General features: G+C 40.0%; 1 protein-coding gene across 6 annotated transcripts in view; it reads right to left on the reverse strand.

The window, feature by feature from the left end:
- DENND4C (DENN domain containing 4C) overlaps window positions 1-18,380 on the reverse strand; it is a 117,308-nt gene that overhangs the window by 34,230 nt on the left and 64,698 nt on the right. For 3 of the 6 annotated variants that reach the window (XM_034774572.1, XM_034774571.1, XM_034774575.1), the window contains exons 11-20: window positions 13,568-13,668; window positions 11,429-11,647; window positions 10,189-10,334; window positions 8,649-8,684; window positions 8,371-8,501; window positions 7,327-7,459; window positions 6,596-6,802; window positions 3,451-3,579; window positions 2,395-2,539; window positions 1,894-2,040 (exon numbers count right to left, since the gene is read on the reverse strand). In XM_034774572.1, coding sequence (XP_034630463.1) covers window positions 1,894-2,040; window positions 2,395-2,539; window positions 3,451-3,579; window positions 6,596-6,802; window positions 7,327-7,459; window positions 8,371-8,501; window positions 8,649-8,684; window positions 10,189-10,334; window positions 11,429-11,647; window positions 13,568-13,668 — 1,394 coding nt within the window. The remainder of the gene's footprint in view (window positions 1-1,893; window positions 2,041-2,394; window positions 2,540-3,450; window positions 3,580-6,595; window positions 6,803-7,326; window positions 7,460-8,370; window positions 8,502-8,648; window positions 8,685-10,188; window positions 10,335-11,428; window positions 11,648-13,567; window positions 13,669-18,380) is intronic. The other 3 variants (XM_034774574.1, XM_034774573.1, XM_034774577.1) reach the window with 2 other exon arrangements.

Below are 18,380 nucleotides of genomic sequence, written 5' to 3' on the forward strand. Positions count from 1 at the left end.
ATCTTGAATGGTCCTTTAGCATATATATTGTAACTACCTATGCTAAACTCTGTGTCGGATCTTGTATTTAGCTGTGACATACTCAGTACCTTTCCCAGGCCTGATAAAAAGATCTGTGTACCTCGAAATCTTGTCTCTCTCACTAACAGAAGTTGGTCCAATAAAAAGAAATTACCACCTCACCCACCTTGTTACTATAAAGTGGTCAGCCTAGACAGCTCGTTAACTTTATAGAAACCCAAAACTCAGCTATCATAACGTCTGTGCTCTTTTTGCACCCAAAAAGGAACTTTTATGATGGAAATAGTGTTAGCAGAGAACAGATGGGATTCATTCCATAGCATAACATACAGCATGTTGAGATCTATTGCCTAAACCTGCCTATTAGCAAGTCTTTGGATACATGAGCTTGTTTCAAAACACAAAAGTACAATGCAAGTTACCCTCAAGTACCAAAAGAAATTTCGCCTGGCTCCTTAGTAGTTACAGAGCTGAATAACAAACTTGTTTTGAATGCCTGATATCTCCATAGAACATACATGGAGAATACAATTGATAAGAGTTAAAAAAGCCTAAGTAACTACCAATTTATGTTTTGGGTCTATTCTACAAGCAACTCGATAAGAAAGAAAGTTTGATCTTTATTTTCTTCTATCACCACTTTAGCCATGTACAAATCTCCCCCCACACCCTCCTTGCACATCAGTGAAAATAACCTATTAATAAATGGGAAATTTACCTGCAGCAGTAACACTCAAAAGGCAGAATTAATGCACATGTGCATCCAAGACTTCACACCATACAAGTCTGCACCCCACACCATGACAGCCAAGGACAAATGCAGCACCAAGAGAACGCAGAGCAAGAAGCAGAGTAACAAAGAGCAGAGAGAAGGAAAGTTCAGTCATCTAGACAAGTACAAGTTCTCTTTAAAGGAAGATTCAAGATATTAAAAAATGAAAAAGGGTGTGCGACAACCATATGCACAATAGGTCCTGTGATGCACGAATATATAGGAGGTTTAGTTGAATGTATGGTCTGGGGTATAATCAGATTTACAGTAGGGAAGGAAAGCAGATGAACGCTTTTGGTAACCTGTCACCTCAGGTAATTTTCTGGAGGTGAATTATTTCATTCTAATTTGTCTGTTCGAGTACACACCATATTCAGTGCAGAGCTCTTCTCTGGATTTTCAAAAGTCTTTCCACTCTCAGACACTCTCCCAAAGATTATATGTATGGCAAAGTTCAGATAATTTACTATTTTAATTCTGAAGTTCTGAAAACCATGGTAGCAGTTTGCAAACTGTAATTTATAAAGTATGCACTACAGTGATCAAACATACATACCGGATTCTGGAATTTTAATTACCCTCAATTAATATTAAAGACAGATTTGAAAACAATGGTCTCCAATTATGTCTGAGCAACTTTTGCACCCTCACTTGTAAACACAAATGAGAGTTTACACGCACAGTTTGTTTTAGTCCAGTAGATTTTATCAGTCGTGTGAGTGAGTAATTGCCAGCAAGAATTGCTAATGCTCATAATTAGAGGCTTGGAGAGTTCTCTTAAAAAAAAAACCTGACAAAATAAAATATGGACCATGTGACTGCTTCACCAGCAATACAATTACAAAAAATCAGTTTAAAGAGTTAGTCATTGTGCCATGGTTTACTCTACATTGAGCATGGAGTACCAATGTGCAATAAAGAGAAATATCCTGCAACTACTGTATACTTCCTTTTCTACAAGTATATTGATTCAGCCATTCATATCGCACAACCTCAGAAAGAGGGGGAAAGTGTTTAGGGAGGAAAGAATCAGCAGGAAATGAGAGAGGAGTTTGCTGTTGGTGGAATTGTTAGTAGTGAAACCCAGCAGACTCTAGTACCTGTGCTAGAGTGATTATCAATGGAATCAAGCCTGACTAAGTCTCTGACGAAGAGTGTGTGCTCCCCACTGTTAGCATCATTAGAACTATCCACGCTACCATGGCTCACCGTGTCCCCATCACTTCCACCCGTGGCATTCCGAGGAGCTAGAGATATGAACGAGAGCTAGTCAGTAAAGAGAAGATTTGAAAACTTGTCAAACTTTAAATAAGTCAATCAAACCTTTCCAGCTCACAGCAGATACTTATAGTTACATAAATATAATTAGGATATGGAGTAAGGGACCAAAGCAATTTAGTTTTCAATGAGAGACACCCTCATATCACTGAGCATAAACTTGGCAGCAGCCTATTTTTATGCACTTTAGAAAAATATTCCTTACTTGGAAACATTTAGAAAATACACACATACAATATCATGCTAGCAGCAATCAATTAGAATGCAAATCCTATTCTAGTTCAGCAGAAGTGAGTCCATTTCAGTCACTATTTATACATTACCTGGTATCACAGACACCTGTGAGCTCCTTGTTGCTTTTTTTAGGCATTGCCTAAATTGTGCTACACCACGGACCACATTCTGTACCTTCGTCCACAGAAAGATACCACTGCGGTTACTGCTAGGCCAATGACTTTCCAAAACTGCCTGCAAAATCAAAGGCATTACAGTAGTTACTGCTTAGTCAGTAAGCTTGCCCTCTTACCCTCTACAGAAAAACTGCTCTCTTAAGATGTGAAATGCAAACATTTTAAAACTGATTTTTTTTTTTTTAAGAGCCCTTCTCCCCTGGTCTCAAGGTTGTGCGTAGAACACCAGTCCTGAATGACGAACATTCGATTGTGAAAAGCACGATTTAAATAGACTGTGGGATGCATATTTGTTATTTACAATGCAGTACCAACAAGAGCCCCACTAAGCCCTCCACTCCCACTGACTTCAGCTGGAGTGATTTACTTGCACTGCGACATTCCCTCTCAGCTTGTGGATCTCTCAAAGTAGCAGAAGCAGAACTGCACCCTTCACCAAAAGGAAGGTCAGCAATTCTATCTGCTGTGTCACAGAATTAGAAGACAGCAGACTGGTGTCTGCAGAGTTACAAAAAAAAAAAAAATCAGGTCAAATTATATGTTGTATGTGTGGGAAGAAGCTATTTCACCACCTCTTCGATCCCCCATCCTCAGCCATATACCCTAATTATGGACCTGTTCCAAGACTTAGGCATGATAAAAATTGGAAGAGACCACAATTAAATTTCAACAGCATATTTGCTTAACCAACTCAGACAGAGAACTCTCAGACATATATACATACAGAAAAATGTAAAAAGTGAAGTATGCACAAAGCCATGAAAATAAGTAAATTTTAAGTCTGTGTATCCAGCAAGCCCAATCAGGCAGCCAGCCAATCAACAAAACAAGAAGATCTACATGACAACCATTCAAGATTATCAGCCTCCACAATGCACCTGAGGAAAGCAGGACAAAGACAATGAGAGTGACAACAGTGTCAAGTAAGTGACTGCTTACCTGCCTCAGCTTCACTAAGAGATCTCTTACCTTGTTGTAATAACCATAGGTGATTGCATTCGGCTGTACTCCAGCATTTTTCATTTCAAACAGGACTCTCACAGCCTGAACAGGATGACCACAAAGTCCGCAGAGCTGCATTACAACTCTATAGCACACCTAATAAGGTTGAGAAACCCATAACATGGTCAATTTCAAGGAACATTACAAGTACTGAAGTCTGCAAGAGAGAAAAGGCACACAAAAACGACTATTCAAAGTATAATCCTCAACGGCCAGGAGAGGGAGCACAAATTAATCAGTAAGACGATCATGTTGGCATCAGGGAACACTGCTGAGGATACTCACATTTACTCCATTATACATATCTAGGGTTACCATACATCCATATTTTCCTGGACATGTTTGGCTTTATAGTCCTTAAATCATCCGGGAGAAGTTTTTAAATATCTAAAAACGTCCGGGAAAATACAGATGTATGGTAACCCTAGCGAGGGGAAGGGGACCCTGAGTGGCTGCAACTTACAACTCCCAGGCTCAGGTAATCGGCCGTAGGGGTCGGCACCGCAAAGGTTTCCTGCCAAGCCAGCCAGACGGCGATGGTCAGGAACTTTCCTGGCTCCCGCCACTCTCCACCGCGGGGCCCGAAGCAACTTCTCCCCCCCCCCGCCCCGACTCAGGCTTCTGCTGCCTGAAAGCCCCAGCCAATGGGAGCCCCGGAGTTCGTGCTTGTGGTGGGCGCAGCACATGGAGACCCCTCGGCTGCTCCTGATCCTAGGAGCCAGAGGGACCTTCAGCAGGAGGGGTGAGTTGGTGAGTGGTGTGGGGTGAAGAGGCAAGCGGTGAGCCAGCAGCGGGTGTGGGGGGGGGGGCGGGTGAGTAGGTGAGCGGGTAGGGGGTGATGAAGAGGCAAGCGTCGAGGGAGCCAGTGGCTGGCTGGAGACGGGTGAGGAGGCAAGTGGCGAGCGGTGAGCTACCAGCGGGTGGTGAAGAGGCAAGCAAGCCAACAGCAGGCGGGAGGGTGAGGAGGCGGGTGGCAAGCCAGCGGCAGGTGGGGGGGGGGGGGGGGGGGGGAGGGGGGGGGGGGGGGGGGGCCGGGGGGGGGGGGGGGGAGTGGTGAGGAGGCAGGAAGTGGTGAGCCAGAGGCAGGCAGGGGTTCTCGGGGCAGGCATGGGGGTTTCTGGTAGGGGAGTGAGGAGGTGAGTGGCAGGTGGGAGGAGGTGAGCTGTGGGTGGGGGACTGAGGAGGGATGCAGCAAGCCAGTGGCAGGCCAGGGTGTGAGGAGGGGTGCGGTGGCAGGGCCAAGTGGGGAGGGGGTGGGACCTGGGGCAGACTGGGGGCGAAGCGTGGGAGGAGCAGGGGTGGACTGGGGGTGGGGCCGACACCCCCCATGGAGTGTCCTCTTTTTTGAATGTTCAAATATGGTAACCCTATACATATCTGATTGCCAGATGGAAAAGGACAAGTTATCGGGAAAGCTATTTTCAAGTTTTTAAGGATTAGCCTGCTTCAGACATAACAGAAAAATGTAAAACATTTTAGCAATATGTATCAGTGTCATCTTTTAAATTTAGCATGGCTTCAGACTTGAATAAATTAATGTTTTTGTGCCTTTTAAAATTTGGTGTGTGAGAATCTATATTCCCAAAGTCACAACTGTATCTACCCCCATTAAATTCAATCCATGCCCTGAAGGGTGCCCCCCGCCCTTTACTAAAATGAGATTGTGCAAAGATAAATTTTACTAAGCTTATTTCTGTGCAAAGCTACAGAATACTAGCCATGGTTACCAAAATAAATAAATAATCCACTGAACTCTAAAACGGGACATATTTAGTGGTTTTAGAGAAATTAGTGAAAATGACTTTCAAAGAGTTATTTTATGGTAAATTACAGCCTGTGGGGGAAATCTCATTTCACACTGCAACACAAAGCAAGAAAATTGCAAAAAAAAAAAGATTGTTTTTGCACAGAGACCTTCCTGAACAGTGAAAGCAATCCACCTTTATGTTAAATGTGATGCAAGAGTAAGGGTAAGAGCAAAAATAGTATGTGAATTTTAGCACTCATGTAAGATAGAGTAGGGTGACAGCAGCGAAGCTCTCTACAAAAAGCATGTAGAACACAGGCTACCTCAGTACTAGCTTCCCCATCTTGTCTTATCAAGGTGCCTCAACCCAGAATCAGGAGGGAGAGAAACCCCGTCTCTATGCCCACGAAATCCCTGGGTTTCTCTAATGAGGCACAGTATGAGGTTACTAGTTAATGCAACTGTGGAAGTTGTTTCTGTGAGATTGATACTCGTCCACTGGGAATGTACTGGGACCATTAGTCTCATTTCAAGTAGGCCAATTAGCAGTCACAGGATAATTCCTAGTTCAAATTCAACTCAGATCAGTAGTTCCTATATGCCTGGAGATAAGAGGCTTTAGACGCAGGGACATTTTCAATATATTCACCTCTGAGCCATCCAAGTTTCCCAGTATAGTACTAGTCTATTTTACAGCCAGGTCTGACATGTTGGTCACACTTTCTGCATAGGTTACTTCAAACAGCAAATTAAAAAAAAAACCGCTCAAAAATGTACATTTAGTGAGAAGAGCCCATTGTTATTTTGGTTTTAAGTTACTTCAAAAACAGACATTTGAGGACAAAATGAATAAACACTCAACTGTAACCAGTACTGCCTTGTAGATTAAATTCTACATTGGACAGTGACAGATACTGCCAATACACTTATAACCTGAAAAATATAGTCATATTTACAAGAGCTATACGATACTATTTTCAAAATGGCTTGCTCTGGCAGAATCCTAGGTGGATGGTTGATGCTTTCTGCACCAATAATCTCAGGAGGGGTGATAAACTCCACCCTCCAATTTATGGCACAGCTGCCCCCGCTAGCATGGTAGTGTTGAAAATTTATTTTAATTTCCAGCTTCCCAAACTAACTGCACAGCTTTCAGCACGTTATTTCAACAAGGCTTTAATAAAAATAATTTTAAAAAAACGGTTTAAAAACAAAAAAGTTGTAAGCTAGGTAGCAAGCTTAAACTTTACTTATTTTTAGAAATGAAACATTAACAGTTGATGATTAACATGTTCTTGTACCTTAATCCCATTGAACAGGTGTGAGGTTTTTTGGGGGGGGAGGGTGGAAGAAGGGGGTACTTGCCTCATCTAGTGGTTCCACATCGGTTTTCCTCATTTTAATAAGAATGTCATATGCCTGTTGCAGTGCTCTGACTTTGGGATGGGAAACTCTGATGTAGGCTGGCAGACAAATGAACCATAGGCTATAACAGTGACTAAAGAGGCACTTAGCCCACAGTGGTGGGTTTGTGTAATACTTCTTGGCTAATTTATGGGCAGTTTTTATCTCCTGTAAAAGGCAGAAAACAAAAAGGATATAAACACACAAAATACAAAACACCTTGAATTTGGAGGAAAATGTCTTTAAATCAGATACTAGCTTTCTTAAAATGGGATCCTGCAGCTCATTGTCCTGGAGGAAACCAGCAAACATGAATGTTAAGCTGTATTTCTCATCGGAGTCTCCCTCGTGTAAAGCTCTTCATAAGGTGGGGAAGAGAATGCATACTAATACCACTTCAAATCTGCTCCAACTTTCTTTATTATAGCATGTATTATACCATAAACACCAACACATGTTTGGCTCTGAAGTATAGCCTTAGATACAGGAAACACTGCCTCTGTAAATTCCTATTTATTTTGATTCGTTCCTCTACACATACATCTGTTTTCAAAGTTACAAACATCTATTCTTTAAACACCACACTAACTTCTAGCATAAATGGGTGGTAACAATTCGACCCAACACCAATGTAGTTTTCGATGCTCACACACACTATATTATATAAAGGCCGCACTAGTTAAAAATCTAACCTGTTTTGTCCTCTTTGCCATGAGTGCTGGACTATTTGAAATGTTACCTCCAGCTGGGTGCCTGTTGAATGAAAGCTTGAGCTCCTGTGGCCTGTCGAAGAGCTTAAAATCTAGTCTTGGGAAGTTTTTATAGCTATTAAAAAAAGAAAAGTGAAGCATTATTTCCAAATCTTTTAGTTGTTCTGCTCCAACTTTAAACACTTGGTGCAAAGGCCTTCTCCATGCAAGCTGAAGGGATCAGCACATTGAGATCAAAGAATGTTTTGTAAAGAACCCAACAAAATGGGAGCAACTGGAAGGACAGGAAGGCTCTTTCTGTTGAGAGAAGGTTAGGAGGAAGACATCGGAAGGACTCCCCTTTGATACATGAGCCCAGCAGAGACAGGAGACCAGTGAGTCAGCAAGGCCTCCATACCTCAGTGGCTGGTAGAATCAGGAGAGAGCAGCTGGAAGCAGGAGCAACCCTGAAACCTCCAAACATTTCACAGGGCAGGGAAGACAGGAGAATTAGGCATCTCCTGCCACGGGGCTGGAGGTGGCAGAATAGCCACAGTGGGAGGAGAGGGGCAGGTTCTACCACCGTTTGGACTCATGGGATCCAGTTAAAGAGCACAGGGCATCCAAAAGGACAGATCCCGTGCCGGCAGTCTATGGTGTGTATTCAGTGGTCCTGTGCAGTTTCACTAGCTACCCTGACTGAAACAGGCATACTCCACTGCAGTTGGTGTGATATGCACACAGCACCAGCAGGGGAAGAAAACATGGAACATACATAGGGAAATGTAATTAGAAATAAGGATTTCCAGGTGGTGATCAGTAGCTGGTATTTAAAAGGAAAAAAAGAAAAACTACTATCAGACTGCAGAAACTAACCAGAATTCAAGTTGTCAGTGTCTTTTTATACCTAAAACACTGCAAGTTTAGGTAGGGGTTTAAAGCAAGATGCAATAGCTATGTGCCATCATGTTTAAAGAGATAAGTCCCCATTTCACTTGACTCATTCATTTTCTAGAGCCTCAGCACCTTTGTTAGTTTGCAATATACCTGTACTTAGGTGCTCGGGCCTGTCCATCATCAGGGGGAGGTTCTGGTGGCATTATAAACACTGTGTGTTCACTTTTCTGTGACTCATCAAGCTCAATTAAGCGTGTATCTTCTGCAGAATCTACATCAACCTGCAAATTAATATCAGGACAAAACACCAGTTTCAACATTATTAATAGTTCTTCTACATATTCAAACACGACTCCCACTCACATTATATTTTCACTTCTACTTTGCCATCAGAAACCCCTGAAAACAAATATAAAGGAGACAAGTACCTTCTCTCCCTTTTCTGTTCCTTTATCAGGAAAAAGCTAGAAAGAGGAAAAAAAGTTAGTTAGTTTTTTGTTTTACAAGAAGCTCCAAGTATTTTTACATATACATATTTTTCACTGAAGTTGTTTCCGCTACTGAGTTACCAAGAGAATCAAATTACACTGTCATATTACTTTGAATGCAAATAATCTCCATTACAAATACTCCTTCCTTTTACTGAAAGCTAAAGGAGCAGGCTCTTTCAACAAGCTTCAGGTCAGTCATGTCAGCAGACTAACTAAGCAATCCTAATTCTAAGAAAATGAAACTTCTCTTCCTTTATTTTAGCTTAGGCCTTGGCTACACTTACCAGCTAGTTCGACGGCTGGAAATCGAAGTTCTGGGTTCGACTTATCGCGTCTAGTCTGGACGCGATAAGTCGAACCCGGAAGTGCTTGCCGTCGACTGCGGTACTCCAGCTCGGCGAGAGGAGTACCGCGGAGTCGACGGGGGAGCCTGCCTGCCGCGTGTGGACCAAGGTAAGTTCGAACTAAGGTACTTCGACTTCAGCTACGTTATTCACGTAGCTGAAGTTGCGTACCTTAGTTCGAATTGGGGGGGGTAGTGTAGACCAAGCCTTAGTTATATTATCTCCAAGAAAACAGTGTCTTCCTACCCAATGATACATTAATTCAATAGTTAGGAGCAAGAGAGTCATCCCAGGATACTAAAAAAATTGAGCCAGAAACCAAGATACTATTTTAATAAAAAGCACACACTCACAGGTAAATAAATGCCTTAATTATTGATCATCTAATTTATTTGTAAATTATTCACTTGGCCTTTTACAGATTAAGATATACCAAATCACTGCCAATTTGGACTGGAATTACACCCTGGGAACGGATTACATTTTGAACATGGGAGGGACTTGGGAATTATTCTAAAACCATCTATATAGCACCAGTTGCATTTACAAACAAGACAGAAAGGTCCCTGTCCCATCAAGATCATCTACACAGACAATACCCATAAAGAAAGGTGTTGGGAGTAAGAGATGCAAAAATGAAAAAAGTTTGAGCAGTTGTGTTTGGCACCGTATAAATACGTAACGGTGTTTACATTCTAATCACAGCTAAATGAAAATCTGGGGGTGAAGCATGACAAGTGGAGTGGATGGTTAGGGATTAGAGATTGACTTAGACAGGTGAATATTTAGAATGCACTTGATGGAGATATGAGAGGAGCAAGGTGGAGATGGCATGCCACATACTCAGAGCAGTCTCAGTTTCTCTTTTCATGAAACATCACACTGTGTAACCTTTAATTGGAGAAGTTATGGGAGCCCACTGCAAGTTTCCTACACTAAACAAAAATAAGATGAAAATGCAATAAGATGAAGGGGAAAATGACTCCGAATGATAACCGCAGCAAACTCCATTATCTCACAACAACAGCTGCTGCTGCTCCACCTCTATGACTAAAAGCCACAGACATGAAGGCACAATTAACAGCAACACATAAATACTTAAAAAAAAAAAAGAATGAAATACAATTTTTCACCTTTTCTATGCAGTCATCAAAAAATGCCAAGCTGGTATCCTTGTCACTCACAAAACTGCACTCTTCTATGAAGCGGCTAAATATTTGTGTTTTGGTTAGAAGTATGTAGAACTTTGTGTAGGCACGGTCTCTACTTTTTAAAAATCCTGGTTAAAAAAAATTCAGACAAAATAAAAAAATAAATACTAGTTTTAAGATGAACCCTCAAAAGAAAGAAACAAAACAACAACAAAGTCACATTTGTCTGCAAGAATTTCACCTGTCAATCGTTATGTGAACACCTAAAATTACTTAAATTTCAAAGAGTTGCTTTGCCCTTTTTTTTTTTAATTAAAGTTAGTTTACTTTGCATTAGGCAGTACATGGTGGATAGTCACTTATACCATTTCCCAGTGTAATTAGTTTCCTGGGCTTGTGTACTTCTTTCACACAGCAAGAAAGGAGACATACAATACATAAGAAAAAGTGACTGTAAAAAGTCGCAAAAATGTATGGGTTCTCAGGGGCAGATGTAGGATTGGAAGGTATTTTTGAAACCTTTTTTCACGAATAGCGTGTCCCTTTAACTATCTCCACTAAGAACTTTTCTCAACTCTGTCAAAACAGCAGCCTATCTGAAAAGTCTACACAACCAGAATGAATTGAAGGGAGTCAGCTGGTGTTCCCTATTGGTTTCTTGCATTCTTAATGTTTTCCCCCCTCAAAGTTTTCTATTCTTACCCTGTGTAGAATTAAGAATACTTTAGCTTGTTCTCTTTGTTATCAGGCCACTAAGGCTTGGCTTCTAAGAGCATTTATTCTCAATACAAGTTGCAAAGTTTCTATAATCCCAAGAGCCGCCTTAAAGAAATGTGGACACCAGAGATAATGTCACATTATTGTGAAATGATTTTGTCAGACCTTCAATGGCAAGACCTGCAGTTACATTAGCAGAGTGGCCACGTTACAACACATAGATGCTATTTATTATTGACCAGTTTTACTTGTATTTTAATCAAATTGCAACATTTAAAAGATTCAAAATAACTTCAAAGGGCAAGATTCTGCTCTCAGATGTGATGTTAATGCGGGACATGCAATTAAACTGCAATTAAGCTTTTCAGAGCACAGGCCACGTCCACCAATGCATTTGGACAGCACCTAGCATAATGACACCCTGACCCTCACTGGGTCTGTGGGCATTAATATAATAATCACCACAGCACCAACCCTGCCTCGATGTGATCCAGAACAGCCTCACCTTGAAGGTCAAACAAGGAATCAGCAGCAGTAGTTTTATTTGAAGGTGCCTGGGTAATTGGCTTGAGGAATGTTCTGTACCCCTTTAAAATAGACGCCATGAAGCGTAGAAAAGCCTCTTGGATCTCCATCTCAAGTTCTGTCATCTTCTTCTGCCAGGAGAAATCTGCCTCTATAGGCGTCATCTCCACTGCAGAGCCTTCTTGGGTCTTTCTGTGAACTAGAAACAAGAGCAAAGGGAAACTGAGCTTTATTATGGATGACATTAAAACAGACTATCCTAGAAACACCTAAGACAGATTTTTCTTTCCTTTTATACTTAGCATTCCTGAAAGTTGTCAGAATGACAATACAAGAAACTAAGATTCTCTGCTAATCCTGAGACTACTAACTTATTTCATGTGGGCCACTGAAGAACCATTAAATGGCACCTATTTCCATTCCCTATCATCATCTGGGCCAGCTTAAAAAGGTTACAAGCACACAAGCGATCTCTTTTCCGCAAGTCAGCCAGTCCTGCTTGGATATTAGATAATTAAAGTGGGATCCATTACACCACCTGTCACTGCCTAAACTGAACGTTATCATTTTGCAATGGATCAGTACACAATCAACATTAAAATTCAAGTTTTCACCTCACCTCACCACCTGGCTTCCCTATTATGTACTGAAAAATTGCATATGCACATAGAAGTGCCTGCACATATTAAAAATTCTAACATCTCTGTGCAGTAAAGTGTTAGAAACAGCCAGGTGGCATGCAGTGTTTACACTTGTAATGAATGGGCACATGCATGTGTTCTCAGAATTTTGTGAAAGCACAAGTAGATGAGAGGTGCTAAAAATTTACCCCCAGTATGCTATATTGCTACTTTTTTTTTTTATTTTGTCACTCTGCAGGTGGCCTTGCTTCAACCCTGTAATATCAATATCATCTCTATCTCAGTTCATTTATAAGATTTCTGTGAAATTTAAGAGAAAAAACTAGAATATCAAGACATTTTTGTATGAGTTTTATTTTAATACTACTACAATTGTAGTTTACTGTGTTATGAAGGGGCTTCAGTCTTCTAAAACTGAGTTATGCAGACTGTTTTTCCCTACACCCACAAGAGAAATCCATTTCTATGCTATCTTTATGACAGTTTTCCCTTAGCGGTGTTAACTTAATATGTGTAGTGAAAAAGAATAAAAGCATTAACCCAATTTGATGATGTTCTCCATTGCCTCTGCTCCAATGAAATTTGGAACTGAGACTATCAGTTTTGTGTTAATTATAACATCTGACTCTTAATAGATCCTGCTGAGAGAACTCAAAGCAAGGGCAGGTTATGCACAAGGCTTTCACTGAAAGCTTATTGAAAAGAGAGGGAAAGGCAGAAAGTCATTTAATTCCTTAAATCACGGCATATTATTTCTTGTGTTTGAAGGTTTCCTTCATTTTACAGTCTTTATATATTTGTGACATAGGAGCCAGCACCACCCCCTCAGTTCAGTGTAAGGTGTGTATTATTAAACCAACTTAAAACTTTATATTGAAAGATCCTATCTATACTCCAAAGGCTGCAGTGTCTGAAAATAGTTTGAATGTCGCTCCTGTCAAACAGTTGGTTTGGACAGGCCAAGCCAAAATAAGAAATTATTCACTGAACAAAACGCATAATTTCTTTACCAATATTTGGTCAGAGTTTAAGCTACTTATTGACTTTTATACTCACATTTTCAGCAGACTATGTAAATATTGTTAAAAACTTATTGCCCTCATACCCTTAGTATTTTTTCAGTTATCTTGGCAATTGTTTAGAGTAGAGTAATGGTCTAACATGAACATAACAGATTCATTTCCAAAATATGGTTCAGTGGAAGCTGTGTTTGAACTGTGTTTGAAACATAACTCTTTTGACAGCCCCATCTATGTTCAGAACTGGAAAGAATCGTCGTATGGTTTAAAGTTCAGAATGACAGCAAAGTAAAAGTGCAAAAATGTCATGCCATGTACTTAAAGGGATGGCCTTAACAACTAAGAACCATGGCAATAAATGTAAGAGTTGCTGGTTTGTACCAGCAAAATAAATGTTCTGTGAAAATTATTGTAATTCCCTTGCATAGGGCAGCTTTCTTTCCCATCCCCATGCTTTACCCAACGCCAGCTGTGGATGCAATTTCCTTAAGGTGCTGAGTAGACTTTTGCATGGCTTCTTAGGAAGTTGTTTCCAGTTCACGCTCTTCTTATCATCCGATCTAAACAGTGAAACAAACAATGCATGCAAAATAAAAAAGAATAGTAAGTGTGTGAAAACTTAATGTTTTTTGTTACTTCACTTTCAAGATGGCTCAATACCAAAACAAGGAAATAGCATTGGAGAGATGCCTTTTCATCAGTTTTATTTCTGTGTAGAAATAAAACACACAGTAGAAAGGACAGAGAACTGAAAACTATTTTGTTTCCTCCAAATAATATAGCAGTCTAAACTGAGTTTGGATCTGATCCCAGATTAACCTGAAACCAGAACTTTTGTTTAGATTTGGTTTAGACATTTAAATCGGTGCTTTAATAAATCTCAAAGTGGCTGCTTTTATCTCATTGAAGAAAATAATTTAATCAGGCTCATCTGCATTCGACTGACATGAAAACATACAATTCATCTCACTTACTGAGCTTCCTATTCCATTTTGTATCCAATAGCTGTAGTATAAATATAAAATATAGGCTTGATGCATGGCAGAAAAGGGTAAGCATAGCACTTAGGATCAGAGTAGTTAGTATTAAAAGGCATGTAAAAATTACAATAGTATTGGGGTCCTGCCTGGTATCTTTATGGTCATATGCTGCACTGCCACATGTACCACAGACATTGATTCAATGTCTATTTCCAGTCTCAATACTAGGCCAGCAGGAACTGGGAAGGCTAAGGATTCAGCACACATTTCGGAACCCATGTCGTTGATTAAGCAATGCAGTTAACTGGCGTAAAGGGAGGTTCTTCCTTGGTTAGAAAGACAGTGGCTACAATGCAAGTCCTTGTTTAGCAGAGAAGAAATAAACGGAGAGGGTGGGGGGTGAATGCTGAGAACTGTAGGCATGTATGTGCCTCCCTTCTGGAATGCAAGGGGAGAGGGAAGTTATTGTAGCAGGGAATGTAGCTGATATTGCTGGCACAGGACTAGTCAGTAATTTATTACTAGCTTGGCTGATGCAGGCATGCTCGTTTTTTGCTTTGCATCAGTAATAGGATTACTCACCTATTGTTGGATCACTATTAGTATAGCTGTTTACATTCTTATTTTGGGCGGGGGGGGGGGGAATACAAGATTTTACTAGGAGATAAAATTGCCTGCAGAAATTATAAACTTAGCAACTATACAAGTCTCTTCATTCTCAAAGTGTTTTACAAATAATGAGCCCAGCCTCACAGGAGTCTTTGCAAGATCACTCCCATTTTACTCATGAGGAAACTGAGGCAGAGGATTTAAGCGACAGCTGTCAAACTATACAGCAAGTCAGAGCCAAGATTAGAACTCTGATCCCTAGCTTGCAGTCGTGTGCTCAGGAAACTCTCCTCCCACTTTCTCTCCCTGATCTCTCTATAGCAACATTGGCTGTACTGTTTCTCCAGTTCAACAAATAAAACAAAAAGGAAGACTTTTTTTTAAATCCCAAATTCTTCTTTTCCTAACAATCTCCCTCAAAAAGATTGTCATTGTTACTTTTGCCGATATAGTCTTAAAGCAACAAAGAATAGGCACTAAAGAGAAGGTTGGATGAATGAAAGCCATTCAACATTTGCTGGCAGTAAATAATGCTTCATCAGTCTATGATAACAGAGCTACTAGTACTAAATGCTTTCAAAAGACACTTGACTAGTTGACACTGTTGTACTAGAAAACACAGCCTTTCTGAAAATTATTATCCTTTCTATTCAGCTGTAAAGGTCTTTCAAAATTAGCTTCACTATAGCAGCACTGTTATATTTAATAAAATGCATCTCCCCATGGAAAAAGGAATGGAGCGTGAATAAAAGAAAAGCCAGCAATAACATTCATTTATAACACTTCATGCTTCTACACAGTCTTCCATGCAAAGTACTTCACTGACATGGATTCTGCATGAACATGTTGCTGAGATAAAGAAATAGCCCCATTATGCAGATGAGGAAAGACAAGGAGGATATGTATTTCCAGAGGTGAAGCTACCAACAGCTCCAATCTACTTCAGTGGGAGATGCAGGTATTCAGCACCTCTGAAAACCAGGCTACAGTTGCTATCAGTAAAATGGCCAAAATAAGCAAATAATTTTAGATGATAGTCTTGAAAACATAGACCTACGTGACTGAGCTGGCAGGGCCGGCTCCAGGGTTTTGGCCGCCCCAAGCAGCCAAACAAAAAAGAAAAAAAAAAAAAGCCGTGATCTGCAGCGGCAATTCGGTGGGAGGTCCTTCGCTCCGAGCAGGAGTGAGGGACTGTCCGCCGAATTGCCGCCAAAGAGCTGGACGTGCCGCCCCTCTCCGAAGTGGCCGCCCCAAGCACCTGCTTTGTGAGCTGGGCAGGGAAACCAGGTCTCCTGAGTCCCAGTCCCTTGCCTTAACCAAAAGATTTGTTGTTGTTTCTGTTTTTTAAGTTTGAGAGGCTTTTTAAACATTGCATTTTGCCACTGTTCTTCACCACCAGGTTTTAACCAAGTTAGTGCCAGGAACTACTGGGAGTCTCACAAGAAGTCTAGTTCCTAGAAGATTTCCAACCCAGTAACTAGTCCAAATAAGTTTTATATCATTTGAACTTTCAGCTGCTTATTTGAACTGAACCTTTTGCAATTCATCTATCTCTACTTAATACCGCACCACTACTCACTGGAGAATCACATCTCCATGACTGAATACTTAAGTCTCCACTAGCAGTGTTTTTAAACAAAAATACCCCAAAACCAAATACTAAGCTATTGTTACATTGAAGAAAAAAGCTTTCAATTCTATTATTTTCCTCTTCCTAGCCACCATTCCTTCCATAGTACAATCTCCTAAATGGACTGCTAAGAACAAATTCTGCAATATTTCCATTTTAAAAAAAAATACACAAGCAGCATTGTTCTGCAGTATTTCCTTTGATATTACCACAGGGACAGTGAGTCTTGCAGTAGTTGAAAGGAAACACTTCTTTTTTCAATAAATATCACAGGAACTGTCCTCTTGACATGAAGAAAAAGAAGAAAATGTTCAAACTGAGTCAAACCCACTGACTAATTGTAACTCAAATGTTTAAGCGTGAAAATCTGATTAGAGTTAAAAATTTGACATGGCACCTCACAAAATGTATTTCTACAGAAAAAAAGAAAACATGTACAGTTTGCAATTACAGCCAACATCATCATTCAAGATTGTTGTTTCCACGAGCCTGGAATAATCCTAAAAGGCATGAGACAATTCACTAACTGATTAAGTCTAAATTAATCAACATCTTATTTTTACATTAATGATTAAGTTTAAATCATTGTAATAAATACGTTGAAGAAAGAAAGGTCAACTTTTCTTTGAGAGGGGGAATTGCACCGATAACTGCATAAAGGAGGCAATTACTTTTAGTTAACTCATTCACAATAAGGAAAACACAAAAACAGTAACAGTTAATGAAGCATAGTATACCTTATACACAGTTTATAACATTAAAAGGACACAGTTAACATGAAATCTAGCCATCTTAAAAAAAAAGTTGTTAAAAAAAAAAAAAAAAGGATTTTTTTGGTACCACAGCTGCCAGAATCCCTCTGAATTTGTGGTTTCATAATTACTTTCTTAAAATTCTCTATTGTTGCTGGGTGACAGACAAAGAAGGAAATTTAACTAACTATACAGTGGAAACAATAAAACTGACTATATGCAAAATGTTGAGATGCACAAAATAAACAAACTGAAGATAGAAACACTCTACTCATTCAGTTACAATATGGATAGGGGTCACTTAACACTAGTAGGTTAGCATTTTCAGAAGAGCGTATGATTATTAGATTAATGGGAGTTCTTTATTACAGCAAGAAAAAGGCTTATACAGTCATTCAGCTAGTCCAACATGTACTTCAGTCATTCCTCCCCTAATTTGTCTATACAGTGCAGTATTTGAAACAACAATGGAAGTTAACCAGAAATCAAGTTTGTACTGCATTGCATGTAGAAGCAATAGAACGCAATATAAAGTTTTAATTGAAATATTTACATTATTAATATTGCCAAAGGCAAATTAAGAGCAGCATTATCAGATATTTTCCTGCCACTTCAGAATTATGGTTTGAATGTAATTCTTGGTACATAAAATGTGGTTTTGAAAAGAATTGTGGTTTGGACTAGTGAGCATTCAAGAGTTTGAATTTTGTAGTACCAGGAAAATTCTTCTCTAGAGCATGTCTGGCCTCACACATCTGTTTTCCACAGACCCGTTTGCCATTTTATTATATACTAAATTCAACAGGGTTAGAAATGCAACCTAAGGGTCTAAGTTTTAATGGAAGGTATTTTTCTCCGCACAATATATGCTTCATGTCATTATAACTCATCCAGCTAAAGGAACTAAAGCTTCCCTAATGACTTAGAAGACTGAATTCATGCTTGACAAAGGACCTGAAAAGTGGACATCAGCATTTTAAATACATTTCTATTTCAGCTGATAGTTTTACATTAAACTGAACATCTGTATGCTCATGGGACACATCTGGAATTGTATTTCACTCATGCAGACCAAATTCAGAGATGGTGTAAATGGTGGTGCAAGGGTGAGATTGCAGCAAGGAAAGCAACCAACAGGATGGTATAAGATGCAGGCCCCTCCCATAGTTTAGCTTACACCCTCTGATCGCTTGATTTTTCTGTCCTACAATTCCACCCTCCTCACATTATGATACAGCAACACTTACACACTCAGATTTACACCACCACTTGCATCACACTTCTGAATTTAGCCCAAGACG

The sequence above is a fragment of the Trachemys scripta genome, chromosome 6, assembly GCF_013100865.1.
Source record: "Trachemys scripta elegans isolate TJP31775 chromosome 6, CAS_Tse_1.0, whole genome shotgun sequence".
Taxonomy (NCBI): Eukaryota; Metazoa; Chordata; order Testudines; family Emydidae; genus Trachemys; species Trachemys scripta.